At 36.5% G+C, this 27,412-nt stretch overlaps 1 protein-coding gene across 5 annotated transcripts in view; it reads left to right on the forward strand.

Moving 5' to 3' along the window:
* LOC135102740 (uncharacterized) overlaps positions 1-27,412 on the forward strand; it is an 86,088-nt gene that overhangs the window by 58,629 nt on the left and 47 nt on the right. For 4 of the 5 annotated variants that reach the window (XM_064008253.1, XM_064008254.1, XM_064008256.1 and 1 more), the window contains exon 4: positions 26,709-27,412. This exon is cut by the window's right edge and continues 47 nt beyond it. In XM_064008253.1, the coding sequence (XP_063864323.1) occupies positions 26,709-27,409 (701 nt within the window). In that variant the 3' untranslated portion in view covers positions 27,410-27,412. The remainder of the gene's footprint in view (positions 1-26,708) is intronic. The other variant, XM_064008257.1, reaches the window with a different exon arrangement.

Below are 27,412 nucleotides of genomic sequence, written 5' to 3' on the forward strand. Positions count from 1 at the left end.
CTTTTTCTTGGTTGTGGTGATGAGAGGTAGCTTCCATCCTGGTTGGTGGTGTGAGAGGAAGTGACCATGGATTAACACGGTCACTCTGACAGTGTGACCCCACTTGGTCATCTTTGGAGATGTGACAATGCCTGGAGGAAACATTGCCAAGTATTGTGGTGTTTGCAAAAAAATACAATACAAGTATCATTAAAAAAAAAAAAAACATATATTACACTAACTTGCCTTTTTTAGAGCACCATAGTGTACTCGTATGTATATTACAACACCATTTAATTTTGAGATAGGAATTACCTGACATGAGGTGTGTCTTGGTATAAATGAGGCAGGGCCGCAGACCGGGGAACCCCCAGAAAGGACAAAGCCTAAACGCTCAATACAAAATGGTCAGACCATAGTTAATTTACAGGGCCTGAGCTACACTCATGTGGTCCCGTCTCCATATCTACACTTTTCCAGTTCTTAAAGTTGTGCACGCTCATTGCCAATACTACATCCTCACTTAGCTTGTTCTAAACTTCTATGTTTCTCTGTGGGAAACTATATTTCGTTGTTACTGAAGCTTCTTCATTTTCTTAGTTTTTGCCGTGTTCTTCTACGTAACTGGTATTTCCTACTTCTCTTAGCAGAAGTTTCTCATTATCTATTTCTTCCACTCTATTCCACTGTTTATAAATTAATATTAAATCTCCTCTTTCTCTTCTTTGTTCTAATGCTGGCAGATTAATTTCCTTTAACCTATCTTCATATGTTAATTCTTTCAGTTCTAGAACCATCTTTATTGCCATGGCAACACTGGCACGGCACAGCACCTACCAAAACGATAATTACTCCCAGTGAGGTCGAAAGCACTGTATCAGGGAGTGCTGTGAACTTATCATTAAAACCAGCTATGACCTCACTGAACATTTCCCTTTGTGTCTTACAACACAAGGGGACAGTCACAGCCTGCCCTCTAAAGACAACTCTCTTCCTCCATACAAAACTGCAAGCACCTAATAACACACGCACCCTTCACTCAAAAATTCAAAATTATCACAGTGACTCTTACACCAGCCTCAGAGTCCCATCTGGGGAGGGGACCACAAATGTCCCCAGGTCGGACTGCCCTTCTGACAACGACCCTAATTATCTTGATAACCCCCTCAACTTTTTCTACATTAACTTCTGCAATATTTACAGTCTTAGATCTAATTTTTTAAAATTTTTAGAACATCACCTCTCCTTTTCTAAACCTCATCTTCTTTTCCTCACCAAAACTCAGGTGTCTGAGGCAACTGACAGTAGCCCCTTTTCTGTTCCCTCCTACTTTCTCTATCCTCATTTTCAGTTCAAAGCTGGATGTTGCATTTACATGTTAAGTTTACAACTTAACCTGCTCTTGCACCCACGCTCTTGAATCTTCCAAGTTTTCCACCATCTGGCTATGACTACAGAATCACTCTCAAACTAAATTTTATCTGTGCTGTATACCTCTCACCTAACTCCTCTGACTATAAGAAATTCTTTGACTACTTAACTTCCAAAGTGGAGCACATTCTGACCCTCTTCCCTTTTGCAGAGATCTCCATTCTTGGAGACTTCAATGTTCACCACTAGCTTTGGCTTTACTCTTCCTTCACTGACCATCCTGGTGAACTAGCCTTCAACTCTACTATCCTCCACAACCTAGAGCAATTGGTGCAACACCCTACTCATATTCCTGACCGTCTTGGAAATACACCCAACATTCTTGACCTTTTCCTGACCTCTAATCCTTTTGCTTATGCTGTCACCCTTTCTTCTCCGTTGGGCTCCTCCAATCACAATCTCATATCTGTATCTTGTCCTATCACTCCAATCCCTCCTCAAGATCCCCCTAAGCAAAGGTGCCTTTGGTGTTTTGCCTCTGCTAGTTGGGGGGACCTGAGGAGATATTTTGCTGATTTTCCTTGGAATGACTACTGCTTCCGTGTCAGAGACCCGTCTTTGTGTGCCAAGCGCATAACAGAGGTGATAGTGTCTGGCATGGATGTGTACATTCCTCACTCATTTTCTTGACCTAAACCTTCCAAACCTTGGTTTAACACAGCCTGTTCTTGTGCTATACATAATAGAGAGGTGCCCAACGAAAGGTACTTATGCCTTTCATCACCAGAATCTCGTGGACATTATATTTCTGCCCGGAACCATGCCAAGTCTGTTCTCCAACTACCCAAAAACTCCTTCATTAAGAGAAAGTGTCAAAATCTTTCAAGATCTAACTCCCCTTGTGATTTCTGGCATCTAACCAAAAATATCTCCAATAACTTTTCTTCTTTTCCTCCTTTATTTCAACCAGATGGCACCACTGCTGTCACATCTATTTCTAAAGCTGAACTCTTTGCTCAGACCTTTGCTAAAAACTCTACCTTGGACGATTCAGGGCTTGTTCCTCCTTCTCTGCCTTGTGACTACTTCATCCTACCTATTAAAATTCTTCACAATGATGTTTTCCATGCCCTTGCTGGCCTAAACCCTTGGAAGGCCTATGGACCTGATGGGGTCCCTCCTACTGTTCTCCGAAACTGTGCCTCCATGCTTGCACCTTGCCTAGTCAAACTCTTTCACCTCTGTCTGTCAACATCTATCTTTCCTTCTTGCTGGAAGTTTGCCTATATTTAGCTTGTTCTTAAAAAGGATGACTGTTCTAATCCCTCAAACTACTGTCCTATTGATTTAATTTCCTGCCTATCAAAAGTTTTTGAATCTTTCCTCAACATGAAGATTCTTAAACACCTATCACTTCACAACCTTCTATCTGATCGCCAGTATGGGTTCCGTTAAGGCTGCTCTACTGGTGATCTGGCTTTCCTTACTGAGTCTTGGTTATCCTCTTTTAGAGATTTTGGTGGAACTTTTGCTGTTGCCTTGGGTATATCAAAAGCTTTTGATAGAGTTTGGCACAAAGCTTTGATTTCCAAACTACCCTCCTATGGCTTCTATCGTTCTCTCTGTAATTTCACCTGAAGTTTCCTTTCTGACCATTCTATTGCTGCTGTGGTAGATGGTCACTGTTCTCCTAAATCTATTAACAGTGGTGTTCCTCAGGGTTTTGTCCTGTCACCCACTCTCTTATTATTCATCAATGACCTAAACCAAACTTCTTGCCCTATCCACTCCTATGCTGATGATACCACCCTGCACTTTTCCACATCTTTTTATAGATGTCCAACCCTTCAGGAAGTAAACATTTCATGCAGGGAAGCCACAGAATGCCTGACTTCCGATCTTTCTAAAATTTCTGATTGGGGCAGAGCAAACTTGGTATTGTTCAATGCCTCAAAAACTCAATTCCTCTATCTGTCAACTCAACACAACCTTCCAGACAACTATCCACTCTTCTTCAGTGACATTCAACTGTCCCCCTCTTCTACACTGAACATCCTTGGTCTGTCCTTTACTTATAATCTGAACTGGAAACTTCACATCTCATCTCTAGCTAAATTAGCTTCTATGAAGTTAGGCGTTCTAAGATGTCTGCCAGTTTTTCTCACCACCCCCTGGCTGCTAACTCTGCACAAGGACCTTATTCGTCCATGTGTGGAGTACGCTTCACATGTCTGGGGGATGGTTCCACTCATACCACTCTTCTAGACTGAGTGGAATCAAAAGCTTTTCGTCTCAATAACTCCTATCCTCTAACTGACTGTCTTCAGCCTCTCTCTCATCACCACATTGTTGCATCTCTAGGTGTTTTATCTTGCTAACTGCATGCCTCCCCTCCTCCTGCAGCCTCACTGCACAAGACCTTCTTCTTTCTGTCACCCCTATTCTGTCCATCTCTCTAATGCAAGAGTTAACCAGTATTCTCCATCATTCATCCCTTTCTCTGGTAAACTCTGGAACTCTGTGCCTGCTTTTGTATTTCCACCTTCCTATGACTTGAATTCTTTCAATAGGGTTTTAAGGCAGTTACCCTTCAATTTTTGACTACTACTTTGGACCCTTTTTGGGGACTGGCATCTCAGTAGGCATTTTGTTTTTTTATTAAATTTTTCTTGCCCCTGGCCAGTGTCCCTTCTACTTTTTTTTTTTGTGTGTGTGTGTGTGTGTGTGTGTGTGTGTGTGTGTGTGTGTGTGTGTGTGTGTGTGTGTGTGTGTGTGTGTGTGTGTGTGTGTGGAGACCACACTAATTCATTATATTCTAGCTTTGGTCTAGTGGTGGTAATTATCTTTCTCTTCATATCTTTATCCATGTAGTGGAATGCTGCTCCAATATTTCTCACCATTCTATATGTATCTCTGATTATCTTTTCTACATGCTTCTGTAACTGTTGACTATCTGGTAATATCTGTCTCATATCTTTCTCTTGTACAGTAAAATCCCTCTTATCTGGCATCAACGGGACCGCCAACATGCCGGATACTTGAACATTGCCGGATACTTGAATAGAAGTGAAATTATGTCCACAATCACCACCCCACACTCACGCATCTTACCATAACAAAGATCAGCTGATCTGATCAGCTGCTTAAGTGTAAGCACAACATGCTTCCTCTTTTCTACAACTTTAGGCATGATGAAGGCGTCAGGCGATAAACAGTGCACATGCGGGACTGAGTCACTGAGTAAACACAGTGCAGTGGGCTGCGGATGGCGCAAAGCAGTGTGCTCTGGTGGCCAAGTGACAAAGTATGCCTCGCGCGGGAATTTTAATCGATTTTATGAGTACACATTGATTTTTTATTGATTTTAAGGCTCGGGGAAAAATGTGCCAGATACTTGAAGCTGCCGGATACTCGAATGCCGGATAAGAGGGATTTTACTGTACTTTTATTATTTCTTAATTACCCATTTTATATGCTCATTTTGGTCTCCATTTTTTTCCCATTTCCATTATGACATTTTTTCACTTTAAATTCCATCTCCCATTTCTTACTTCAGTCCCAGATTTTATTCAAGTCCTGTAGTAGAATTTCAGTCTTTGTTGTTTCTTATATGTCCTTATAATTTTGCATAATCTGTAAACAAGCTCATGTAACTCTTTATTTCTTCAGGCATATCATTTATGTAGGTCAGGAAAAGTATTGGTGCCAGCACTCATCCTTGTTGTACTCCACTATCTACATTTCTCCATTTCAATTTGACATCTTTTACTACCATTCTCACTTCTCTTCCCTTTAAATTACTTTCCATCCAATTTTTATTTTTCTCCATTTAATCCTATATTTCCTAACTTCCATAATAGCCTGTTGTGGGTTTTTATTTTTCTCCATTTAATCCTATATTTTCTAACTTCCATAATAGCCTGTTGTGGGGAACTTTGTAAAAAAATTTTTTTTTTTTACACCTAAATACACACAGTCTACCCATCCATCCCTCTCTTGTGTTATATCACTCACTCTCGAACAGAAGCTCATCAGATTGGTTACATATGATCACTTTTGTCTAAAAGCCATACTGTTTTTCTGTTATTATATCATGTTTTTCTAGAAATTCTGATCACTGCTTCTTTATCACTTTTTCACTGATCTTACATACTATGCTAGTCAGTGATACTGGTCTGTAGAATAGTGATTCTCCTTTTTTTCTACTTTTGTAAATTGGTGCTATGTTTGCTCTCTTCCATTCCTTAGGCACATTTCCAGTTGATGATGGACACTTTATTATGTCATATACTGGCTCAGTTAACTGTTTCCTGCACTTTTTAAAATGAAACCTGATACTCCATATGGTCCTGTTGCATTTCTCTCTTCCAGTTCCTCCATCATTTTATAAACTTCTTTAATTACTATAATTTCCAATATTTGCTTTTTTGTCTTCTCATCTTGTGGTTCTTTAAATTCTGATTCTTCTGTGAAAACTTGCTGAAACTGTTTGTTTGTTTACCAATTCAGTCATGTCTTTGGGTCTTCATATATTACATTTCCATTCTTCAACTTTTCTAGTTTTTCTTTTGTTTAATTTTTCCATTAATGAATCTATAGAATAGTTTTGGTTCATCCTTGTACTTTTCTACTATATCCTTTTCATATCCTTTCTCTTCCTCTCTCTTTATTTTCACATATGCATTTCTTACTATCTTTAAGTCTTCTTTATTTCTTTGGTTTTGATTTCTTTTCATTCTTATCCATGCTTCATCTCTTTTTTTTTCTTCGCACTTGCACATCCTCCATTGAACCACACCTGTTTTTCCCCTTTCTTTAGGTTTGTATAGTAGGACATATTTATTCACTCCTGTCTCATATAGTTCCATAAAAATGTCATAGTTATCCTGCACTTCATTCAGCTTTTCCTAGTCCATTCCTTCATAAAATTTCTTAAGCTCATTTATGTTTGCTTTTCCATAGTTTCTCCTAATTTCTTTGTAAGATTCTTCCTCATTACTGACATCATTATTGGTCTCTATTTCTATCATTGCATGGTCACTTTTTCCCATGGGGCACATATATCTTAATTCTTTAGTTAGGTTGATTCCTTTTCTTAATATTTGGGCTAGTCTTGCTGGTTTGTCATCCTCTGTATCTTCTATTTTCAATCACCCATTCCATCATTATGTTTTCCATAGTCAGCTTCAGAAATCTTTCTCCCCATGCTGACTCATTTCCTCCTGCTTCAAACATTTCCCAGTTTACTTCTTTGCAGTTGAAGTCACCAACCAATAATACTCTTTTATTACTTTTGATTAATTTACTCAAACACTGAATGGTATCTTCTATTATTTTCTCATATCTTTCCTTGTTCCAAGAATTTGTTTTGGGTGGTATTACCATCATTATTTCTCCATTATTATCTTCCAAGTTAACACTCACTAGTTCTGCCTCTCCTTTCCCATATTTCACTCTTTTTGTCTTCAACTTTTTTTTTTTCATCATCATTACACATCCACCTCCTTTACCATTCATTATCATTACACCTCCACCTCCTTTACCAATCCTGTCTCTTCATATATTATATATTTCTGTGTAACAATCCATCTATGTTAGTGTAGTGTGTGTGTGTGTGTGTGTGTGTGTGTGTGTGTGTGTGTGCGCATGTGTGTGTGTGTGTGTCCGTCTGTCTGTCTGTCTGTCTGTGTGTGTGTGTGTGTGTGTGTGTGTGTGTGTGTGTGTGTGTGTGTGTGTGTGTGTGTGTGTGTGTGCGCGCGCGCGCGCGCGTATTTACCTAGTTGTATTTACCTAATTGTGGTTTATGGGAGGGGAGTAATCTCATAGTATCCTGTCTCTATATCTATCCAGTTTGGTCTTAAAAGCATGGACAGTTATGGCATTGGCAACGTCTTCACTGAGTTCATTCCATTTGTTCACACTATTGTGAGGAAAACTATACTTTTTGATGTCTCTTCTACAGTTAACTTTCTTCAACTTCTTACTGTCTCCCCTTGTACTCTGTGTGTCTAAATTTATAAAACATTCCTTGTCCACATTTTCCATACCATTTATCATTCTATAGATGTTTATTAAATCCCCTCTCTCCCATTTTCAAGGGTAGGAATTTTCAACATTCTTAATCCCTCTTCATAGGTCAACTTACTTAACTCCAGAACCATCTTAGCAACTGCTCTTTGTACTCTTTCTAATTTTATAATATTCATCTTTGTATGAGGCAACCACATCACTGCCACATATTCCAATCTTGGTCTTATCATGGAAATCAACAACATTTTACCATTCCTTCATCTAAATATGAAAATGCCATTCTTATTCTTTTTAACAAATTCATTGTCTCAGTAATTTTACCAGTGTGTCTGTCCAAAGTCAAATTTTCAGTAACTGTTACTCCCAAATCCACTTCTTCTTTTGATTTCTGTAACTTCACACCATCCATCTCATAATGATATTGTATTCTTTTCTTACTCTTACCAAACTCCATTAGTTTACATTTACTTAAATTGAATTCCATTTGCCAAGATTTACTCCATCTTCTTATCTTATTTAAATCATCTTGTAGTACCATACAGTCATTTATGTTTTCTACCCTTCTCATCAGCTTAGCATCATCTGCAAATAAGTTCATATAACTGTCTATTTCTTCATTTATGTCATTCACATATATTACAAACATTATCAGTCCCAACACTGACCCCTGTGAGACACCACTAGTTACTTTCAGCCAAGATGAATTCTGGTCTTGTATTACTGTTTTCATCTCTCTATCATCCAAATAATCCTCCATCCACTCCAGAAGTCTTCCACCAATTTTTCCATAATTTTGTTTTATCTTCTATAGCAATCTTAGGTGTGGTGCTTTGTCAAATGCTTTCTTCAAGTCAAAGTAGACACCATCCACCCATCCATCTCTCTCCTGCACAATATTGACTACTCTTGAATAAAAGACAATAAGTTCATGGAGCATGATCCTCCCATTCTAAATCCAAATTGACTATTTACCAAAACTTTATCTCTTTCCAAGTGTTCCATCCATCTTTCCTTTATTGTTCTTTTGCATAGTTTTCCTACAACGCTAGTCAGGGACACTGGTCTATAAATTAGTGGGTTTTCCTTATTTCCTCCTTTGAATATTGGCATAATATTTGTTCATAACCTCTGCCATGTCCTGTGCATCCTCATAGATTTTTCTTCAATTTTATATCTTGATACACCTTCATTCTTTTTCATCTTCCCATTAATATGTCTAAAGAATAGTTTGGGTTCATTTATACACTTATCTATTATATCTCTTTCATAGTTTCTTCTATCCATTCTTATTATCTGAATGTACTTGTTTCTAGCATCAATATATTCCTCCCATCTGCTCTCAGTTCTTCCATTTATTCCAAGCATTTAACTTACAATTTCTTGCCTCTTTGCATTTTGTATTGAACCTTTCTTTACCCTTTCTATATCTTGCTTCTCTAATTTCTCCACAGCAGAATTAGATATCCTTATAAATTCATCCCATTTTTTCCTGAACTTCTTCTTCATCTTCAAAGTCTTTCCAGTCCATAGCAACAAAGTATTTTCTTAATTTTTCAAAATCAGCTTTACTATATTTAAATCTTTTCACCTTATAATTTTCATCAGTGATTACATTTTTAATTTTTCGATTTAAATTCCATCAACACATGATCACTTTTACCTAGAGGGCTGTCAGAGTGTATAGTTTCAATAATTTCCATGTCCTTGGTAAACACTAAATCAAGTCTTGATGGTTTATCTCTTCCACTAAATCTGGTATCACCATCAACCCATTGAGTCATCAAGTTTTCCACCGCCCAGTTAAACAGTCTGTTACTCCATGAGTTTTCACTTCCAGTATTTGTCACTGTCTCCCAATTTATCTCTTTACAATTAAGATCAACAATAACTATATCACTACTTTCCATCACTATTCAAGACCTTATTTCAACCAACATCTCTTCATGCTCTTCTTTTTGCCAAGCATTGGCCATAGGTGGCACATACACTCCTGCATAATTCATCATCCTTCCATTTCCACTTCTAATCATCACTTGTAGAATTTCAGACTTGTCTTCACTTTTTATTACTCTCTCCACTTTAACACACTTTTTAATCAGAATGATCACTCCTCCTCGTGTGTCACTTCTATTTTTCATCCATAAATCATATTTATCATCACCAATGTCAGGAGTTCCCCATTCATTTTTCCATTTTGTCTCACATAGTACAACAACATCTGGTGCAGTTCTGTTTAATAATTCATTTAATTCCACCTTTGTTGACATTAATCCATTTACATTAATATAACATACTTTACTTACTGTTTGATGTACCATTTCTTTATTTTCAACATCAATTCATTTACATTAATATAACATACTTTACTTACTGTTTGATGTACCATTTCTTTATTTTCATATCTCTTACTCTCCAGAAAAACTTCTCTATTCGTTGTTAGTTTTTTTGTTTAGCCTCATTTATCAGCTCCTTTTGCTTCAGCCCTTCAAAATCATCCATATCCCTGTTTATCCATACATTCTTATATTCCTCATCTGTAGACAACCTCCAAGACCCATTAATTACCTCTTCTGCTTGTACCTGTTTCTCCTCTCCCTATTTACCACCTAGGTATTCCTGTGTATTTACCTAGTATTTACCTAGTTGTATAGTACAGGGTCCGAGCCAAAGCTCAATTAGTCCTGTCTCCATACCCAAATTTATCTAATCTCTCTTTAAACATGTGCACACTCTTTGCTACAACCATTTCTTCTTTTAAGCTATTCCATGTTTCAACCGTTCAATGCGGAAAGCTGTATTTTTTAATATCTCCCAAACAATGACTCTTCTTTAATTTCTTCATATGTCCCCTTGTACGTCTATCTCCTTCCTCCACTTTTACAACTAGGTCATATCTGTCTATCTTCTCCATGTTGTTTATTAATTTGAACATTGTTATCAGGTCTCCTCTTTCCCTTCTTTCTTGCAGTGTTGGTAATCCAATTTCTTCCAGTCTTTCCTCGTAACTTAGGTCTTCCAATTCAGGTATCATTTTAGTAGCTGTTCTTTGTATTCTTTCCAATTTCCTTATATCTTTCTTTTTGTGTGGAGACCATACCACTGCTGCGTATTCCAGTTTGGGGCGTATCATGTGTGTTATGATTTTCTTCATCATTTCTTTGTCTAGGTAATTAAATGCCACCCTGATATTTGCTAGCAAATTATATGTAGAGCCAAATATTCCATTGATGTGTTTTTCTGGTGAAAGCGTGTCTTGAATTATTACTCCCAAGTCTTTTTCTTCTTTGCTCTTTGGTATTGTGATACCTCCCATCTTATACTCCCATGAAGGTCTCCTTTTACTTCTTCCCATCTCCATTACATGGCACTTCTTTATATTGAATTCTAATTTCCATCATTTACTCCATTCATAAATTCTATCAATATCCCTCTGTAGTTCCTCACAATCCTCTTGGTTCTTTATTACTTTCATCAATTTTGCATCATCTGCAAACATATTAATGTAGCTATTTAAACCCACTGTCATATCATTTATATAGACCTGAAACATTATAGGTGCCAACACAGACCCTTGTGGTACTCCACTTGTTACTTCGCACCAACTTGATTTATTATCTCTGATTACTGTACTCATTTCCCTACCTTGGAGATAATCCTTCATTCACTTAAGTATTTTTCCTTTTAGCTCTCCTCGATGTTCCAGTTTCCATATGAGACTTTTATGTGGAACTGTATCAAAAGCTTTTTTCAGATCTAAATAGATAGCATCAACCCAACCATCTCTCTCTTGTAGTTTATCTATTACTCTTGTATAAAAGCTCAGTAAGTTTGTTACGCAAGATCTCTCTTTCCTGAAACCGAATTGTTTTTCTGTTATTATATTTTCTTGTTCAAGATATTGCACCCATCTGTTTTTAATAACTATTTCACAGAGTTTACTTACAATACTCGTGAGTGAGACTGGTCTGTAATTCAGTGGTTCCATTTTATTCCTTTGTATAACGGTACTATATTTGCTCTCTTCCATTCCTTTGGTACTTTTCCCTCCTTTAAAGAACTGTTAATTATCTCCCATATTGGTTCTTCCAATTCCTCTCTACATTCTTTCAATATCCATCCATTTACTTCGTCTGGTCCCATCGCTTTCCTAGTATCTAGCTCTTCCAGTAGTCTTTTAATTTCTTTTCTTTCCACTTGTATGTTTGCTATTCCTTTCTGTTGTTCCTCATCTCCCAGTGATGCAAAGACAGTTTCTCTTGTAAATACAGACTTAAAGCTTTTATTCAGTATCTCAGCCATCTCTTGTGTGGTTTCATAAATTTCTCCATTTTCCTTCAGCTTTGTAATAGTATATCTATACTTTATTTTTCCATTTACATATCTATAGAAAAGTTTGGGTTCTTCTTTACACTTTCCAACTACATCTCTTTCAAAATTTCTTTCTTCTTCTCTTCTTATTTTAACATAATCATTTCTAGCTGTCCTGTATTCTCTATTTATCTCATTCCATTGTTTCCTCATTTTTTTCCATGCCCTCTCCTTTTTCTTTTTTGCCTCTGCACACATTGCATTAAACCACACTTTCTTATTTCCTTTTACCTTATATCTTGGCACATATCTTTCAACACCTTCTCTAAACTTGCTTAAAAACACTTCATAATTTTTCTGCACCTCCATACCTCTTAATAAATTATTCCAATCAAGCTCTCCGTAGAATTTCTTTAACCCTGTAAAGTCTGCCTTAGCATAATTTTTTCTCTCATTTATATATTCCTCATTGAATTTTGGCACTTCTTCTTTGATCTCTATCTCCATCTTGACATGATCACTTTTTCCCACTGGACACAAGTATTCTATACTTGGTTCATTTTCTGGCTTTTTTGTAAAAACCAAGTCTAGTAGCGATGGTTCATCTTCCCCTCTGTACCTAGTATTTTCTTTCACCCATTGATCCATCGTGTTTACCATCATAGTCTGTAAAAATTCTTCCCTCCATGTACTGGCAATCCCTGTCACCTCCATCTCCCCCCAGTTTATCTCCTTGCTATTAAAATCTCCTACTAGTAACACCTTGTTTCTTATCTTTAGCATGTCATCTATACTTTTTATGAACTTGCTTTGCATGTACTTATAATCATCAGTCCCCCAAGTGTTGGTCTTTGGAGGCATGTACGCAACAATAATTTTTCTGCTTTCTTGTCCTTGGATCTTGATCTCCACACTCAATGTTTCTGACCTCCCTTCACCATATTCCACTGTTTCTATCAAGATGTTTTTTCTTACTAGAATCATCACTCCTCCTCCTCCCTTATTCTTTCTGTCTCTTCTCCATGTGTTATATCCTTCTTCTTCAAATTCAACATTAATCTCCCTTGTTAGTTTTGTTTCCGTAATGCATGTCACTTCTGGTTTCCTTTCATGTAAATAATCTCTTAGTTCCCTTAGGCTGGACACTAATCCATCTATGTTTGTATACATAACTTTAATTTTATTTATTGTGGACCCATTTCTTTTGTGTTCTCTCTTTGTTGTCTTACTTCTTGCTCCACATTCTTTAACCACCATTTCCTCATTTTCATGTCTATCACTTTCCATATATATCTTTCTGCCTGCTCCTGTGTTCTCTCTTCGTTTTTTGTCTTGGCCTCCTCTTTTAACTCTTTCATCTTGTTTCTTTCCTCCTCATTCATTTCTCTTCTTATATATATATCCTTCATACCCTCTATCTTTCTTAACAAACTCGTTCTTCTCAAGATGTATTCGGCTGCCGCTTGGGTATTAAGTCTTATTTTCATGGGACGTTTCCCCCCTTCTGAATATTTCCCAATCCTATACACTTCTTCTATTTGTATATCCGTTTCATCTCCTTCTTCTACAATTTTCCCAATGATTTCTTTTGCTCTTTGTAATTCTTCTCTTTCTCTTAAAACTTTATTTGATATGGTCTTCTCTTTATCCCCAAACACCATCAGACACATCTTTTTTTGTACCGTATCCCTTACTATGTTATCTTTTTCCTTAATGATTTTCACTATTTTTTTCGCCATCTCTTTATCATGTTCTTCTTGCTGTTTTCTTATAATTTCTGTCATATCTATCTTCTCCTGTTCTCTCTCTTCTTTCCAACTTTTCACATCCTTTTCAACTAAGCCTTTTACTTCACTCTGGATTTTGCCTTCATCTATCCTAACTTCTTTCTTCTCCACCATGCTCCTTAACTTTCCATTTTCTTTTTTGAGTTCTTGTATTTCTTCACTGTACTTTACATTTAAATCCACTATCTTTTCCACTTCCTCTCTCAGTTTCTTGTTTTCCCTTTCTCTTTTTAACTCCCTTCCTTTCAACTCTTCCAGCTCTTCAACAATATCGTTCATGTCTTTAAGTCCCCACTCCTTATCTCCTTTCCATCCTCTGACTAATGTCACCAATGCTTTTATTTCCTCTCTTATCTTTTCATTCTCTTCTTCTAATTTCCATAATCTTGCATTTAACCTGCCTACCTGTATATCTTTTTCACTAAATCCTTCAAATTTTGGTGTGCCTCTGGGCGACGGCAACGCGGCAGCGGCCGCCATCACGCTTTGTGTGTGTGTGTGTGTGTGTGTGTGTGTGTGTGTGTGTGGGTGTGTGTGTGTGTGTGTGTGTGTGTGTATTTTTGGTATGAATTAATTTTATGTAAAAAATATCTTTGAAACTTGAGATCATTCTTAAACATCCATCACTTCTCAATCTTCTGTCTGATCACCAATGTGGGTTCCATCAAATTTAAAGCTATTTGAAGGTAAAGTAGTGGAAGAAAATTTGAGACATTTTTGAGTAAGTATAAAGAGGGGGTGCAACAGTTTGTGCAAAGTTATAAAGTGAAAATTGGGAAGCATGAATGGTGTAATACCAGGTGTATAGAAGCAAAAGAGAGAAAGGACAGGGCATGGAGGAACATGACAAGAAAACTGAACAGAAATACTAGGGAAGAATACAGAAAGTCAAGGAATGAATATGGTATAATAAGAAGAGAAGAAGAAAAATTTTGAAAATGACGTAATAAGAAAATTCAAAGAAGAGTCCAAACTCTACTACAGATACAGTAAAATCCCTCTCATCCGGCATTCGAGTATCTGGCAGCTTCAAGTATCCGGCACATTTTCCCCTGAGCCCTAAAATCAATAAAAAATCAATATGTACTCATAAAATCGATTAAAATTCCCGCGTGAGGCATACTTTGTCCCCTCACCACCAGAGCGCACTGCTTCGCACCATCCGCGGCCCACTGCACTGTGTTTACTCAGTGACTCAGTCCCGCATGTGCACTGTTTATCGCCTGACACCTTCATCATGCCTAAAGTTGTAGAAAAGAAGAAGCGTGTTGTGCTTACACTTGAGCAGCTGATCAGATCAGCTGCTGATTAAGATCAGCTGATCTTTGTTATGGTAAGATGCGTGAGTGTAGGGTGGTGATTGTGGACATAATTTCACTTCTATTCAAGTATCCGGCAGTATTCAAGTATCTGACGTGTCGGCGGTCCCGTTGATGCCGGATAAGAGGGATTTTACAGTGCATAAATGGGAAAAGGAAACATAGGGATGGCATAAACAAGTTAAGAAGAGAAGGAAGAAGTTATGAAACTAGTAACTAGGCCATGTATGGAGTATGCTTCACATGTCTGGGTAGGATTCCACTCATACTGCTATTTTAGACAGGGTGGAATCAAAAGCTTTTTGTCTCATCAACTACTCTCCTCTAACTGACTGTCTTCAGCCTCTTTCTCATTACTGTAGTGTTGCATCTCTATTATTATTATTATATTATTATATGAATTAATGAAGATGACCCACTGGAAAGCACGAATGTATAAGCCCAAAGGCTCAGTGGGTGGCACTTCACTGATAACTGAAGGCTTAGTAACAGGAAGAAGGCATAAAATAGGAAGATTTGGAAAGATCTAGTAAGTAGAGTGCTGAGAGAGAAGAAAGGTATTCACAAATTTTTTTAAAAGTTTCACAATTACAATGTACTAGCATTGGCAATCTCAGTGGGAAGTGTATTCTAAAGTCTGACGGATGCTGGGATGAAACACCAGGAAAATTGTGATGTATTACATCGATTCACAGAGTGTCTTGTAGCACGTGCCGGTTCTAAGGGAGCAGGCAAATGACGGTGCAACGGATAGTTGACATTAGACATAATTTTGAAGAAATAAGACAGTGACCCCACCAAATGACGATGCCAAAGTTTAATCTCAAGATTAGGGAGAAGAAATTTAATCTGGTTGAATGCTCTATCTAAAAGTTTTAAGTTAGACTCTGCTGCAGAAATCCAAACAGAATGACAGTACTCAAAATGAGGCAGTATGAAAGAGTAAAAGCAGCTTTTGACAATATCATCAGAGGAATATATCCAACTGCACTAGCTGTCTTCTACCACTATTTTCATGCTAACTACTCTCCTGAGCTTGCTAACTTCATGCCTCCCCTCCTCCTGCAGCCTCACTGCACAAGACTTTCTTCTTTCTCTTAACCCCCTATTCTGTCCACCTCTCTAATGTAAGAATTAAACATTTTTTTCAATCATTCATCCATTTCTCTGATAAATTCTGGAACTCCCTGCCTGCTTCTGTATTTCCACCTTCCTGGAGGTTTCAAGACACTTATCCTTCAATTTTTTACTACTGCTTCAGACCTTGTTTGGGGACTGGCAGCTCAGTGGGCTTTGTTGCCCTTGGTTGGTGTCCCTCCTAAAAAATATATATATATATACGAGTATATATATATATATATATATATATATATATATATATATATATATATATATATATATATATATATATATATATATATATATATATATATATATATATATATATATATATATATACTCGTATATATATATAGAAAGAATTGACAGAAATGACTTGGTACCACAGATGGAGGAGGGAGAGAGACAGACAAGGGGGGCATGGGAAGAAAATAATGATGTTCAACCAACATGAAGAAAAACAGTTACCCATATTGAACTATTAAAGTGTGGAATGATTTGAAGGAAGAGGTATTTGTGGCAAACAGTGTACACATGTTTAAAGAGAAACTGGATGAATATTTTTATGGGGACTGGACAAAATGAGCTTTGGCTTGTGCCCTAGGTAAACACACACACACATTTTTTTTTTTTTTTTTTTTTTTTTTATGTAGGAAGGATACTGGCCAAGGGCAACAAAAATCTAATAAAAAAAATGCCCACTGAAATGCCAGTCCCTAAAAGGGTCAAAGCAGTGGTCAAAAATTGGTGGATAAGTGTCTTGAAACCTCCCTCTTGAAGGAATTCAAGTCATAGGAAGGTGGAAATACAGAAGCAGGCAAGGAGTTCCAGAGTTTACCAGAGAAAGGGATGAATGATTGAGAATACTGGTTAACTCTTGCGTTAGAGAGGTGGACAGAATAGGAGTGAGAGAAAGAAGCAGCAGCAGTGAAGCTGACAGGGCATGTTTTCTAGTACCCTGCATATAGAAGGAAGGAATAACACAAATTGCTCATGGTGGAACAAGATTTGTTATGAAGACAAAGGAATACCTAGGTGGTAAATAGGGAGGAGAGAAACTGTGCCATGAGTACAGTTATCCCGTCTAGGAAAGTTTGGTTTGGTTTGCTTACATTTTGGACAAACATGGCAAAGGACAGCACCCCAAAAGAAAGGGGTTCCCTTGAAGGTTTTTACTCGTGAAGAAAGAAAACTAGATTATAGACTGCAGTGTAGAAAAATTTTGTATATGGAAGAAATGATGGACAAGTTACTGGAGTTATTGGAGAGAATAAAGACATTGGAGGCACACCAGGAGACAGGTAAGGAGTTGGTGACTATTACAGCAAAGTTGATTGAGTTGGAAGATAAAAATGACAAGTTAAAGATGGAAAATGACTGTTTGAAGAAACAAGTAAAGGAAAAAGTAGGAACTGTTCAGAAAGGAAATGAGGAAATGAAGGGAAGTGTAAAAGATGTGGAAATGAAGCAAAGGTTAAATGAATGTAAATTTGAAGAAGAATCACTAAAAAACAACAAGAAAACGAGAAACAAAACCTGAGACAAAGTGGTAAATGTTATTAAAGAAGAGAAAAAGTTAGTGAGAGACACTGTAGAAAAATATAAACAAGTAAACAAGTAAACAAGTAAAAAATATAAACAAGTATTTGGTTTAAAGGAAGAAAAAAATAGTAAGCAGAATTCAGAGAGAGGAAAAGGAAAAGAACCTGTTGAATAAGTTATTGTAGAAAGTGATGGGTGAAGACAGTCAGGTAGTAAAGCAAGTGGAAAAGTTCCATAAAACTGGAAAATATGAAGAAGAAAAAATGAGACCCATAAGAATAAAGTTTGCAACACAGGTACAAGCAGAAGAGGTAATTAAAGGATCTTTGAGGTTGTCTGGAGATGAAGAATTTAAGAATGTATGGATAAACAGGGATATGGGTGAGATTGAAAGGTTGAAGCAAAAGGAGCTAGTAAATGAGGCTAAACCAAAAATGAACAACGAACAGAAGAGGAGAAGAGGAATTTATCTGGAGAGTAAGAGATATAAGAATAAATAAATGGTACATCAGACAGTAAATAAATTATGTTATACTAATGTAAATGGATTAATATCAACAAAAATGGAATTAAGTAAGTTATTAAGCAGAACTGCACCAGATGTATCATGTGAGACAAAATGGAAAAATGAATGGGGAACTCCTAACATTGGTGATGATAAATATGATTTATGGATGAAAAATAGAAGTGACAAGGGAGGAGGTGGAGTTATCGTTCTGACTAAAAAATGTGTTAAAGTGGAGAGGGTAATAAAAAGTGAAGACAAGTCTGAAATTCTACAAGTGATGATTAGAAGTGGAAATGGAAGGATGATGAATTATTTAGGAGTGTATGTGCCACTTATGACCAATGCTTGGTGAAAAGAAGAGTATGAAGAGATGGTGGTAGATGTGTTAAAAGGTCTTGAAAAGATAGTGATGGAAAGTAGTGACATAGTTATTGTTGGTGATTTTAATTGTAAGGAGATAAATTGGGAGACATTAACAACTACTGGAAGGGAGAACTCATGGAGTAATAGACTGTTAAACTAGTTGGTGGAAAACTTGATGACTCAGTTGGTTGATAGTGATACCAGATTTAGTGGAAGAGATAAACCATCAAGACGTGATTTAGTGTTTACCAAAGACATGGAAATTATTGAAATCATATACTATGAAAGCCCTCTAGGCAAAAGTGATCATATGTTTATGGAATTTTATTTGAAAAATTAAAATATAATCATTGATGAAAATTATAAGGTGAAAAGATTTAAATATAGTAAAGATGACTTTGAAAAATTAAGAAACTACTTTGTTGCCATGGACTGGAAAGACTTTGAAGATGTAGAAGATGTTTGGAAAAAATAGGATGAATTTATAAGGATATCTAATTCTGCTGTGGAGAAATTTGTACCTAGAGTAGGAGCAAGATGTAGAAAGGGTAAAGAATGGTTCAATACAAAATGCAAAGAGGTAGGAAATTGTAAGTTAAATGCTTGGAATAGATGGAAGAACTGAGAGCAGATGGGAGGAATATATTGATGCTAGAAACAAGTACGTTCAGATAGTAAGAATGGAGAGAAGAAACTATGAAAGAGATATAAAAGATAAGTGTATAAATGAACCCAAACTATTCTTTAGACATATTAATGGGAAGTTGAAAAAGAATGAAGGTGTATCAAGATATAAAATTGAAGGAAAAATCTATGAGGATGCACAGGACATGGCAGAGGTTATGAACAAATATTATGCCAATATTCAAAGGACAAAATAAGGAAAACCCACTAATTTATAGACCAGTGTCCTTGACTAGTGTTGTAGGAAAACTATGCGAAAGAACAATAAAGGAAAGATGGATGGAACACTTGGAAAGAGATAAAGTTTTGTTAAATAAGTCAGTTTGGATTTAGGATGGAAGATCATTTTATTTTTTTTTTTATGTGGAAAGGACACTGGCCAAGGGCAACAAAAATCCAATAAAAAAAAATGCCCACTGAAATGCCAGTCCCATAAAAGGGTCAAAGCAGTGGTCAAAAATTGATGAATAAGTGTCTTGAAACCTCCCTCTTGAAGGAATTCAAGTCATAGGAAGGTGGAAATACAGAAGCAGGCAGAGAAAGGGATGAATGATTGAGAATACTGGTTAACTCTTGCGTTAGAGAGGTGGACAGAATAGGGGTGAGAGAAAGAAGAAAATCTTGTGCAGTGAGGCTGCGGGAGGAGGGGAGGCATGCAGTTAGCAAGATCAGAACAGCAGTTAGCATGAAAATAGCGGTAGAAGACAGCTAGAGATACAACATTGCGGTGGTGAGAGAGAGGCTGAAGACAGTCAGTTAGAGGAGAGGAGTTGATAAGACGAAAAGCTTTTGATTCCACCCTGTCTAAAAGAGCCCCCCCCCCAGACATGTGAACCATACTCCATACATGGACGGATAAGGTCCTTGTACAGAGTTAGCAGCTGGGGGGTGAGAAAAACTGGTGGAGACGTCTCAGAACGCCTAACTTCATAGAAGCTGTTTTAGCTAGAGATGAGATGTGAAGTTTCCAGTTCAGATTATAAGTAAAGGACAGACCGAGGATGTTCAGTGTAGAAGAGGGGGACAGTTGAGTGTCATTGAAGAAGAAGGGATAGTTGTCTGGAAGGTTGTGTCGAGTTGATAGATGGAGGAATTGAGTTTTTGAGGCATTGAACAATACCAAGTTTGCTCTACCCCAATCAGAAATTTTAGAAAGATCAGAAGTCAAGCGTTCTGTGGCTTCCCTGCGTGATATGTTTACCTCCTGAAGGGTTGGATGTCTATGAAAAGACGTGGAAAAGTGCAGGGTGGTATCATCAGCGTAGGAGTGGATAGGACAAGAAGTTTGGTTTAGAACTTATTGTCTTTTATTCAAGAGTAGTTCATATTGTGCAGGAGAGAGATGGATGGGTGGATGGTGTCTACTTTGACTTGAAGAAAGCATTTGACAAAGTACCACACCTAAAATTGCTCTGAAAGATAAAAAAAAAAAAATATGAAAAAAATGGTGGAAGACTGCTGGAGTGGATGGAGGATTATTTGGATGATAGAGAGATGAAAACAGTAATACAAGACCAGAATTCATCTTGGCTGAAAGTAACTAGTGGTGTTTCACAGGGGTCAGTGTTGGGACTGATAATGTTTGTAATATATGTAAATGAAATAAATTAAGAAATAGACAGTTATATGAACTTACTTGCAGATGATGCTAAGCTGATGAGAAGGGTAGAAAACATAAATGACTGTATGGTACTACAAGATGATTTAAATAAGATAAAAAGATGGAGTAAATCTTGCCAAATGGAATTCAATTTAAGTAAATGTAAAGTAATGGAGTTTGTTAAGAGTAAGAAAAGAATATAATATCATTATGAGATGGATGGTGTGAAGTTACAGAAATCAAAAGAAGTGGATTTGGGAGTAACAGTTACTGAAAATTTTACTCTGGACAGACACATTGATAAAATTACTGGGGAGATGATGAATTTGTTGAAAAGAGTAAGAATGGCATTCTCGTATTTGGATGAAGGAATGATAAAAAAGTCGTTGATTTTCATGATAAGACCAAGATTGGAATATGCAGCAGTGGTGTGGTCTCCTCATACAAAGGGGAATATTATAAAATTGGAATGAGTACAAAGAGCAGTCACTAAGATGGTTCTGGAGTTGAGTAAGTCAACCTAGGAAGGGAGATTAAGATTGTTGGAAATTCCTACCCTTGATAATAGGAGGGAGAGAGGGGATTTAATAAACATCTATATATATATATATATATATATATATATATATATATATATATATATATATATATATATATATATATATATATATATATATATATATATATATATATATATATATATATATATATATATATATATATATATAATATACATATATATATAATATACATATATATATAATATACATATATATATAATATACATATATATATAATATACATATATATATATATATAATATATATATATATATATATAATATATATATAATATACATATATATATAATATACATATATATATAATATACATATATATATAATATACATATATATATATATATATATATATATATATATATATATATATATATATATATATATATATATATATATATATGGTATGGAAAATGTGGACAAGGAATGTTTTATAGACTTAGACACACAGAGTACAAGGGGACATAGTAAGAAGTTGAAGAAAGTTAACTGTAGAAGAGACATCAAGAAGTATAGTTTTTCTCACAGAAGTGTGAACAAATGGAATGAACTCAGTGAAGCACAGCAGCACAATTAAAGACCAACCACCACCCGAGGACACAGTCCCTGTAGCACTTTATTTTGAGACATTAGTTTAAAATTTGAATTTAATTTAAAAACTTGTGGTACTGCACTGCAGTGAGTCTGGCTTGAGATTCCATGGCATACGAACCTCTGCCAGTTAGCCTCTGAGAGGCAAAGAGACAGGAGGGTTGCGATGCATGGTGTAGAGAATCTGCCCCATTACATAAAGTCCATGAATAGGCAAACATACCTGTCTTACGCTTTCAGCCAGCTATCTTAATAAATTATATGAATAGAGGCATGTATATCCCAAGAAGGAGAATGGGAGAAAGGGAAAAATGTGCATGAGAGAGAGAGAGAGAGAGAGAGAGAGAGAGAGAGAGAGAGAGAGAGAGAGAGAGAGAGAGAGAGAGAGAGAGAGAGAGAGAGAGAGAGAGAGAGTGAAAACAAATGTGCATGAGAGAGAGAGGGAGAGGGGGTGTCTCATTTTAACCCAGGTGGTATGCCTGGCATATTTGAGTCTTGCATTTGGCAGAACCCTCAAGCCTATCACTACCCAGTAGTATCACATGACCCAAAAGGCAAGGTGCTCTCTCTCTCTCTCTCTCTCTCTCTCTCTCTCTCTCTCTCTCTCTCTCTCTCTCTCTCTCTCTCTCTCTCTCTCATGGTATCAAGTAAGCAAGCATTACATTGTTTGCAGAAGGTAGGATACTTTTTTTGTACCAAAAAATTACAATGACAAGTTACAAGCAGCCTTCCAGAACAACTTACGAGCAGCCTTCCAGAATGTATCTCGCTTGCAATTCAAACACCCTCTGTAAATGATAACTTAGCTGTGGATCATGTGGCTGGGTGTTATGGCGACACCCAGTGGTGATGGGTGGTCGCTGGTGGTTCAAGCCAGCTGGCTGGCCTTGCATTCGTAGGTAATACAGGAGCTCCCTTGCAATACCCAATTGTTCTTACCTCTAAGTTCTTGGCAACTTAGCAAATTTAACTAAGGAAAGCTGGTAGAATGGCAGGAATACATCTTAACAGCACTGTAGTGTTGGTGGCAGCTGCTGGCAGGTAAATGAGCCAAGGTAAAATGAGCCAAGGAGGTGAAATTATGCATTATTGAGTGTTATGCACATTTTATATGTTTAATCAATATGAAATCATGTTCTTTGTATGCTACTTTCTCTTTCATGGTGCTTTATCAACAGTTCTGTAATACAGACACATTGTTGTGTTTGTTATTGTATGTGTTAGCTTGAAAACTTACCTTTGACAAGGGTCACAGAACCTAGCCCCTCTTTTGTCATTAGTTATGTGTTTCATTATACAAGAATTTACTATACAAGCGATTCAAATGGAACCTAACTGCTCATATCATCAGCACCTCCCTATATTGTGTGTGTGTATTTAGTTGTATTGTACAGGGCATGAGCCAAGGCTCATTTTGTCCTGTCTCCATAACCATATTTATCCAGTTTATCTTTAAACATGCGTACACTGTTTGCCACAACCACTTCTTCCTTCAAATCATTCCAGATTTCAATAGTTCCATACTGGAAGCTGTATTTCTTGATGTCACTTGAACATCACTCTTTATTTTCTTCCCATGCCCCCTTGTCCATCTCTTTCCCTCCTCTATCTGTGATACCAAGTCATTTCTGTCTATTCTTTCTATATTGTTTACTAATATGTACATTGTTATTAGGTCTCCTCTTTCTCTTCTCTCTTGTAGTGTTGGTAAACCCATCTCCTCAAGTCTTTCTTCACGGCTTAAGTCTTTCAATTTTGGTACCATCTTTGTTGCTATCCTCTGTATTCTTTCCAGTTTCTGTATATCTTTTTTTCTATGTGGAGTTTGTTATAATTTTTTGTGCATCATTTCTTTATCTAAATAGTTAAATGGCACCGTAATGTTTGTAAACAAACTGTATGTAGAGCTGTATATCCCTTTTTATGTGCCTTTCAGGTGATTCTATGTGTCCTGGATCATTACTTCCAAATCTTTTTCTTCATTACTTTTCATTATTATTTCTCCTTTCATATTGTAATTCCATGAAGGTCTTTTTTTACTTTTTCCTATTTAAAACATGTAGCATTTTCTGGCATTAAGTTCAAGTTTCCATCTTTGGCTTAATGCATGTATCTTGTCAATATCCTTTTGTAACTACATGCAGTCATTTTCATCCTTTATTATCATCATTATTTTTGCATCATCAAAAATATAATTATTTACATCTTTTGTCGTATCATTTACATATATTTGAAAGCATAATAGGTGGCAACACAGATCCTTGCAGTATCCTGCTTGTCACTTTGCACCAACTTGAATTAGTGTCCCTGATTACTGTTCTCATTTCCCTCCATTATAAATAATCCTCCATCCATCTCAATATTGCTCCCTTTGGTCCTCCATTCTCTTGCTTCCACATAAGGCTTTTTGTGGGGAACTTTATTGAATGCTTTTTTGAGATCCAGGTATACCACATCAACTCTATCTATTACTCTCAATAGATTTGTGACACAGGATCTCCCTTTCCTCAATCCAAGTTGCTTTTCTGTAATTATCTTTTCATCTTCTAAATATTCCACCCATCTGTCTTTAATTATTGATTCACAAAGCTTGCTTACAATACTTATTAGTGACACCAGTCTATAATTTAATGGTTCCATTTTATTTTCCCTTTTGTATATTGGCACTATGTTAGCTCTATTCCATTCCCTTGGTACTTTTCCTTCTCTCAGTGAGTTGTTAAATATATCCCATATGGGTTTTTTCATTTGTTCTCTGCATTCTTTTAATATCCATCCATTTACTAGATCTGGTCCCATAGCTTTTCTAACATCCAGCTCTTCCAGCAGTTTCTTGACTTCTCATCTTTTTACTTGTATCTCCTATATTCCCTCATTCTGTGATACCACTTTCGCTCCCACAAATTCAGTATCCTTTGTAAACACAGACTGAAAACTCTTATTCATTAGTTCACTCATCTCCTCATCAGTTCCATAAATTCTTCCTTCCCCTTTTAACTTGTTTATGCCATCCTTATGTTTCATTTTCCTGTTTACATATCTATAGAAGAGTTTGGGTTCTTCCATGCATTTTCTTACTCTGTCACTTTCAAAGTTTCTTTCTTCTTCCCTTCTTATTATACTATATTAATTTCTTGCCTTTCTGTATTCTTCTCTCATATTTCTGTTCAATTATCTCATCATTTTTTTCCATGCCCTGTTTTTTTTTTTTTTTTTTTTTTTTTTTTTTTTTTTCTTTTTTTTTTTTTTTGCATTTGCTGGCATTATACCATTCATGTTTCCTGACTTTCACTTTATAATTTGGCACAAACTGTTGCACCCACTCTCTATACTTGTTCAAAAATATCTCATATTTTTCTTGCACTACTTTACCTTCAAATAGTTCTTTCCAGTTAATTCATTTTTCCATAAAATTTATTAAGCTCTGCAAAGTTTGCCTTAGCATTATTCTGTCTCTCATTTCTGTATTTTTCTTTCTTGTGCAACACTTTTTCTTCCTGTAGTATTATTTTGATTATCACATGACCACTTCTTCCCAGTGAACTCAGACAATGTATACTTGGTCTACTTTCTGGGGTTTTCATAAACACTAAGTCCAGCTGTGATGCTTCTTCTGAACATCTTATAGGCTTGTTCATTCATTGTCTCATTGTATTCACCATCATGGTTTACATAAGTTCTTTGCTCCATGATGCAACATTTATGTGTGTGTGTGTGTGTGTGTGTGTGTGTGTGTGTGTGTGTGTGTGTGAGAGAGTAAGTTTGTGACATAATGACTCAAGTTACAAAAAATATAACACAGGTCTTATTTATACAGGTAACAGCAAAACTGAGTCACCTACTTTGACCTCTCCTTTTCTGCCTTGCCCATCCCCAATGCTCAGCCCCTTCCTGACACACCTGCACACCACAAATATGCCACAATAATGCATACTCTCTCTCTCTCTCTCTCTCTCTCTCTCTCTCTCTCTCTCTCTCTCTCTCTCTCTCTCTCTCTCTCTCTCTCTCTCTCTCTCTCTCTCTCTCTCTCTCTCTCTCTCTCTCTCTCTCTGAGAGTACTACATGCAAATCTAGTAGAATTTATTGATTTTATTTGCCTTCTTGCCTCCCACAGCCTCACTGCACAAGACTTTCTTCTTCCTCTCACCCCTTTTCTGTCCACCTCTCTAATGCAAGAGTTAACCAGTATTCTTAGTAATTTATCCCTTTCTCTGGTAAACTCGGGAACTTCCTGCTTGCTTCAGTATTTCCTCCTCCCTGTGACTTGAACTCTATCAAGAGGGAGGTTTCAAGACATTTATCCTCTGCTATTTGATCATTCTATTTGGCATTGCTCTGGGAACTGGGATTTAAGTGGGCCTTTTTTCAAATTTTTGTTGTCCTTGGCCATTGGTCCTCTTACATTTTTAAAAATTTATTTATTCATTTATTTATTAATTTTTTACAGATTACAATTAATTATATCATACCATGCAGCATGCTGTGGTCATAATCCATAAACTACTCATAAGCCAGACTGGAGCAAATAAAAAACATAAGGTCATGAGTGTTTACTGTCAACAGTTGTTGATCAACTAATATTTAGAAAATCTTATGTAAAAGTTTTGGTTATGTATCAGTTACCTTTTATTTATGGATATTCCATTATTGGATTTGTAAACTTATGATTTTTTTATTTATTTATTTTATTTTTTTTCAATACAAAATTCTAAGTTGTGAATAAAATTCTCAATAAATGCAGGAAATTTCACATGACTTGTCTAGAATACCTAACTTTTGTGTGGGAACTTGATGTGGTATATTGATGTGGTATTTATATTAATAAATAGACAGAAAATAAGTTTGCTGATTTCATACCAGAACATTCATAAGATAAGTAAATACATAGTGACAACTTTTATATAAGATCTTTTCTTCCTTTCTTTACTAGAGTCTGATTCTGAGGCTCTGGACATTGAAAAGAAACTTTCAGTCCCCAAGAAAGGGGTGCCGTCTACGAAGTCATCAATTGTTCCAAAGAAAGAGGTACATTTCACCCCATCTGTAGTAGCCAAGAAGGGAGCTGACCCAGAATCTTCCACCCCATCAGTTTCTCCACGTAAGGGTGTTGAACTGTCACAAGGTAGCTTAGCTCATAACGGGCAATTAGCATTTAGTGAAAATGTGAACATCAACACAAATTTCTCTCAACTATCTAATGATGTGAATAGCAAAAATGTTCCCTCAAGAATCGAAGAAACAAAGAATAAGACAAATATTGAGAAAGGGTCTAAAGAAAATTTGAACTATATTCCAAATCCTCATCTTGTTCAAAAAGGAAAGCTAAATAATACCTTGCTTTCAGGAAATGGAAATTTAACACAAACTTTGTTATATTCAGCTTCAGCATCTCCACCTGCTGTGCATTCTAAATCTGGAAATGTATCTAACTTTGGTCACTTTAAACCAACAACTACTGATGATGTAAGTGCTGCCAGTAGCCAGGGGAGCTATGCACCCATTTTTGTAATTGTTGCCTTAGTTGTACTGCTGGTTGTGGTAGTGGCTGTGGGATATCACAGACTGAAAGATATTTGGGTGAGGAGACATTATGATTATGTTGATTTTCTGATTGATGGAATGTATGATTAAAGT

This window comes from Scylla paramamosain, chromosome 8 (genome assembly GCF_035594125.1).
Source record: "Scylla paramamosain isolate STU-SP2022 chromosome 8, ASM3559412v1, whole genome shotgun sequence".
In the NCBI taxonomy this organism is placed as follows: domain Eukaryota; kingdom Metazoa; phylum Arthropoda; class Malacostraca; order Decapoda; family Portunidae; genus Scylla; species Scylla paramamosain.